General features: G+C 32.4%; 1 protein-coding gene across 1 annotated transcript; it reads right to left on the reverse strand.

The window, feature by feature from the left end:
* Positions 1–3428: 3428 nt before the first annotated feature.
* On the reverse strand, positions 3429–4904 carry LOC133311864 (uncharacterized). Its single transcript, XM_061512990.1, has 2 exons — positions 4356–4904; positions 3429–4241 (listed from the first exon to the last, which is right to left on the reverse strand). Exons 1-2 carry the CDS (start codon positions 4902–4904, stop codon positions 3429–3431), a joined length of 1362 nt encoding a protein of 453 aa, XP_061368974.1.
* Between the last annotated feature and the right edge of the window lie 1368 nt (positions 4905–6272).

Genomic DNA, 6272 nt, shown 5'->3' on the forward strand with positions numbered 1-6272 from the left:
GTTTATCTGAAGCTTCCACCATACCTATATGGTAATACTGTTAATTACACTGTCCAGTGTTCACCAACAACTTCTACTATGTAGTATGTACTTAAAGTATATGTTATTAAAACTCGTATCTATTATATCTGTTCTTCTACAGCAACTATTTTATTATTGTCAACAAAGGAATTGCCAAAGAAAAAGAAAAAGCATCAAATTACTTTGAAGAGTTGTTGGTAAGCCCAATTTCAGAAACACACAGTGTATGTAACTGCAGTTCAAAGTGTTGAAGTCATTCCTTTCTATCATCCGTGAACAAATGATAATATTAAGTTTATGAAGTAACTAAAAAGGTCACCCTTTTTGGATTATCTAAACACCTTTTCCTTTTGCATGTGTCGCTCATAAACACTCAATCCTTTTTTAGGCTTTTCTTCCCATAAACCAAGTTAAGCTAACAAGTCAAATTTATAAATCAAATTAATGATGGATAATGGATTGAGTATCTTTCTTTCTCTCTCTCTCAACTCAAACACAAACACATTATCTGTAACATCATGCAGAGCAAATTGGTATCAACTAATCAAGTTCCTTGTCATTTAAAAAAAATAAAATGATTGGTGGACTTTATTGGGGAGGAGTATTATTGTGAAGGGCTTATTTTAGAACCATTTCATTGATTGTTCTGAATAAGTACTAAATCAATTAAACTCGAGCCCCACAAGCTAGGGACTCAAAATATATTATTAATTACCTAATCCTTTGTACTTAAGCAAGAACAAGTGCCTTGCACTAGTGACCAAGCCAGAAAGGATGTGCCTAGCTACCATTTGTGCTGACATAAGACAATGGATCTACCTATGTATTTATGCTAGTGTTCCTGCACACATGAATCTGAAAGCCAATTAAGATACGACAAGTATGATCATTAATTCAAATCGAATTTGAAGAGCCATGCACCAACGTTAATTTAAACTCATTATATTATGTAATTGTTTTTCCGGAATGTAAGGTCAATTTTGGATTAATTTTAATAATTTTTTTGATAATTTGCTTATTGTTAGAAAAAAATTTATCCAGTTTTTGTTCATAAAACAAAAATTTACCATTGCAGACTTCAATTCCATAGATAGAGGCTTGGTCCAAGTCCAAGTAAAAGAAAAATGAATTCAACAGTTGAAAAATATAATAGGGTCCCAAGTAATGTGTTAATGAAAAGGGAAAATATAAACTAGACATTTGTAAACAGTAAGGAAATAATGGAAGACTGACCAAAGTGTCGGCAAAAAAATTTATCAAACTGTCATGCCAACAGTAAATTTTGTCAAAATACCACGTGGCATATTTCGCTACATTGTGTAGCGAAATATGTGTGCAAATAATTCGTTACACAGTATAGCGAAATATGTCACGTCAGAACCAAAAATGCCATGTGTCAAAATTGAAGAAATTCGTGTAACGAATTTCTTCAATTTTGACACATGGCATTTTTGGTTCTGAGCATTCTGATGTGGCATATTTCATTACACTGTGTAGCGAATTATTTGCACACATATTTCGCTATACAGTGTAACGAAATATGTCACGTAGCATTTTGGTAAAATTTACTATTTGCATAACATTCTGATTATTTTTTTTGCTAACGATAATAAAATAGTCACTGTTCCGGAAATAATGCTTGGATAGATGCAGATATATACATGATCTCAACATCAAAGACAATTTAACAATAGAATATTGGAAATGACTTATACTTAGATGTCAAGGTCATTGACTCGTGAAGACTAAAATAACATTGATAGATTCTACTGAAAATGTATTCACTCTTAACTTGTAGAAGGATATTTCGAAATTATATGCATATTTGTTTGTAACTTTATCACAAACCAACAACTCGATGGCTTAATGAATAAGACAAGAAAAGATAAACAGTTTTCTTATTGAATAAGCATATATGTAAGGCTACCTAATTGCATAATGCAGAGTGTGCAGACTGTGACTACTGTCATAGATCAATTTAATATGTTCTTTTGGAAGAAAATGAAAAGGCATGTTGATGTATGCATGCGTTTGACATTTATTGGATGTGATAGGACACTTGGTAATCAACAATTCAATGTAATAAAACTTTATTTAAAAGGAAGAAGAGTAATTGACACGGGCAAGTAGATAATGTCAGTTTGAATTAATTAATGCAAGAAATTCAAATATTAATCTAGTTATTGATAAATGAGTCTGTGATAACGTTGTTCACGATTGTCCCATAAACTATGTAGGTAAGTTAACATTTTGTCAAGTGGCGCCACCAAAAAAGACAATTAATCATTAGCGTGAAGATTTCAACCACATCTGCTACTATGTAACTAATACCCATGACTTTATAATATAGGTAATGAAGAAATTATATAGCTAATAAATTAATTGGATTATTCAGAGATAATGTTTTCTTGATTCATAAATATTATATTATTTTAGCTGGCTTTTGTCTATTTGTTTGGCCAAAATATGTTATGATTACTTTATAATTTCCCAGCCGGCTAAATTTCCACGGCTATTGCCCGTGTTTTTTTTCTTGATGTATAAAAATTTAAGTAGGGTTAGATATTGGTATTTCACTGGGATCATGGAGGACCCCCAGTTTCTTTGAGAATTTTCAAGAGGAATTATATATCACCCACTAATAAAGTCCTTGTATCGGCCAGCGAGGTTGCTTTCCTCTTTTATATATAATATAAAATAAAGAAAAACAAGATTATATGTAAAACAACATTGGAGATTTGATTTTTGTTAGTGATGTTTAGTATTAGGGTAATATCTTATCAAGAATTGTAGTATATTTTTAATTTTAGAGTAAATACTATTTTTGGTCCCTGACAATATCCACAAAGCCCTTATTGGTCCCTAGCAATAAAAAAGGGACATAGTGGTCCCTTAAATTACAAAAAACAGGCCACGTTAGTCCTTCTGTTAAATCTCATCCAACGGCCCAAATAACGTTGCACATTTGGCACGTTAGTTTGCTGACGCGGAATTGAGTGGTCCACCGTGGATGTTGAGACGACGACGTTTTGATAATCAGTTGCATCTCCATGGTCGTGTGGACACCTGACCTAGCATCAGTTGCATCTCCAATCAGTGGCGGAGCCAGGATTAAATTTTAGCCACGGCCTAAAAATTTGATATATTAAAATATTTATCGTAATTACATAAATTTATTAGGAAAAAATTTACTATGAATTCTAGCATACTATATCAAAGCAAATATATAAAAAGGCACTAACCTTTTCGGTGAGCATTTCAGACATAAGAGTTGCACTTTTCTCTCACGGCATAATAAGTAATGAACCAAGCATAGTCCTAAGGATATGAATATACACAAATATAATAACTATATGTATAATAACATTTAATAAATAATTTAAAGTATAATCAAAAGAGTTGTATACCTAAAATTGTATACGACGCTCTTTTAAATTAACGAAATCTTCAAGGATAGAATCTGTAGTAAAAATTTTAGCAATCTCTCTTTCAATATACACTACCAAATTATTTGCAAGAAAGTCATCCTCCATTTTGTTTCGAAGCCTTGTTTTCACAATTTTCATTGCTGAGAATGCACGCTCACTACTTGCTGTTGAAACTGGAAGTGTTAAGATAAGACTAATTAGCTTATCAACTAAATGATAGGAAATTGACTTTCCTGTCTTGGCTAATCCCTGACACAACTCAGAAATTGAAGATAAATTTTGAAGTTCTGGATTTTTTGGGATGTCCTTGTGGAAATGCTTCAATTGAAAATTCAAACTAATTCTCTCCTGCTCAGAAAAATCAAGAGGGTAGTATTTCTCTGCAAGGCTACAAATATCATCAACATTAAATGCTTTGTAACCATTCTTCGGATCTAATGAAGAGCTAAGTGATAAAAGTTCCATTGTTTGCTCAGTAAACCTTCTATCTAACTCTTGTAATTGAAAGTCAATTGTTGAATTAAAGATATCAAAATGATAGTGATGCTCAATAGTTATTTGATCATGTTGTTGACGGCCACGACCTTCAATATATTGAGCATCAAGATCTGGAATATCTATTTCATAAAGCTTGGAGAAATTAACAACACTTTCAAGTATTCTTTTCCAACCATCATCTCGCAATTCTTGAATAAGTTCCTTTGTACTTGAAACTAATTGTATAGCATTCAAAATATCTTGAGATTTTTGTTGTAATGCTTGACAAAGAATTTCAGTGATGCCCATGATCTCCTACATCAAAAGTAAATTAAAGATAAACTCAAAAGAAGTGATCATCTTATAAGCTGCAGTCGCATCTCCTCTTTGAAAGTAATTTAAGCCTTCACTACAAATTTTTTCAAGTACAGAACACGATTCATTATACCCTCGTTGAAGACTGCATATAGAATAAAAATGAGAACCCCATCTAGTATCACTTGCCCTCTTTAATGCACCTATTTGGTTAGAACCTGTATCGGTTTTAAGCTCACCAATAGCCTGCAGATGTTCAAATTCAGAAATTTGGGTAGCTTGGAATTGATCATGACGCTTAGAAGAAGCAGTGATGATATTAATGATAAAATTCAAATTCTGAAAGAATTGATATATAGAAGAAACTTCCTTAGAGACAGCAATCAAGGCTAATTGTAATCGATGAGCAAAACAATGCACATAATAAGCACAATGACATTCATTAAGAAATAATGCTTGCAATCCATTCCATTCACCACGCATGTTACTGGCACCATCATATCCTTGGCCACGGATATTCTGGATATCAAGGCAATGATGTGAGAGTATTTCACTAATAGCATTTTTAAGTGTCATAGATGATGTATCTTGAACATGATAAAGATAAAAAAATCTCTCTTTTATAAAACCATCTTTGTCAACAAATCTCAAGACAAAAGCCATTTGTTCTCTTTTGGATTCATCACGTGCCCCATCCACGATAATACAAAACTTAGAGTCCCTAATATATTTGTGAATCTGTTTTCGCACTTTGTTTGCTAGAACATATAAAATCTCCTTTTGTATTTAAGGTGAGGTATACTTGGCTGTCAATGGAGCATTCTTTAGAACAACATCTGCAACTTTTTCATTGTAAGATGCCAAAAATCATTTCAATAAAATTACCACTATTTCTTGAATTAATAGTCTCATCATGCCCTCTAAAAGCACATCCTTGAAAAGCAAGCCAACGAGCAACATCAATTGAAGTCTTAACACGCAGCCTATTTTTTTCAATTTGTTGGGCATGCATAACTTTATCAATATGACAAGACTGATTAATTAAGTCTACACATGAGATGAGTGCATTAGTATGTTGTGAACAAGAATAATCTCCCATGTGACTTAGAAAAGCACAATTCTTTCCACTATGAACTCTTTTCCAAGTATAAAAACCTTTAATTGTGAATGCATCCCAACCATGTCGCCCACTGGCCTTTGTAGTGAAAAGATAGCATGGTAAACAAAATGCAGCATCTATAGAAGGCGAATACTCAAGCCATGAAGAAAATTCTTTGAACCAAGAAGCTTGAAAACGTCGAGGATGTTTTTCCTTTGAAAATGGATAGGAGCATTGAGGTTGGTATGGCCCAACCATTAAATAAGCTCTCTGTATCTCATCCACTTCATTAGCTGAATATTCCCAAATTGGCTGACGCTTTCCTGGATCACGTTCAAAAATTTTATTTTTGACTATAATAATGTCATCAGTGTGTTCAACAATTCTACGACACTTGGAAGGAGGTTGCTCATGAGAAGGTGCTTCACTTTCAGAAATTATGTTCGCAGGAGCATCACTTGATTCACTTTCGTAGGCTACTTTCATTTTAAAGAACACGTCTATACTTTTTTGTTTATCCTTGCCCATACTTTTTCAACCTACATGTCAATTTGTATATAGCACATATTTGACAATTAAATCAACACATATTTGAAAATTAACAATAATGATAAGAAAGTTATTAATCATGTTGACTAAACACATAAAATATAGCGCAAACAAGAAATATGAATATTTTAACATAATGGAATGCATTAACTATAGTCACTGAGTCTGAGACATGCAATTTAGCCTTTTCAAATTAGATGAACAATTATGCATTCAGTCCATGGCCCATGAAAACGTATATTAGCTTAGACAGGAAACCAAAAGAATAATAATAAACAATAATAAAACAAGCTAAAACATAACGTTGATATTTTTTATTGGTTTTTTTTTTTTGGTTTTTCACATAAATAAAAAGAAAGGCTGAATAAATTAGAATAACGTTG

Source organism: Gastrolobium bilobum, unplaced genomic scaffold (genome assembly GCF_033153095.1).
Source record: "Gastrolobium bilobum isolate Gb01-03AN ecotype WA unplaced genomic scaffold, APGP_CSIRO_Gbil_v1 utg739, whole genome shotgun sequence".
Taxonomy (NCBI): Eukaryota; Viridiplantae; Streptophyta; class Magnoliopsida; order Fabales; family Fabaceae; genus Gastrolobium; species Gastrolobium bilobum.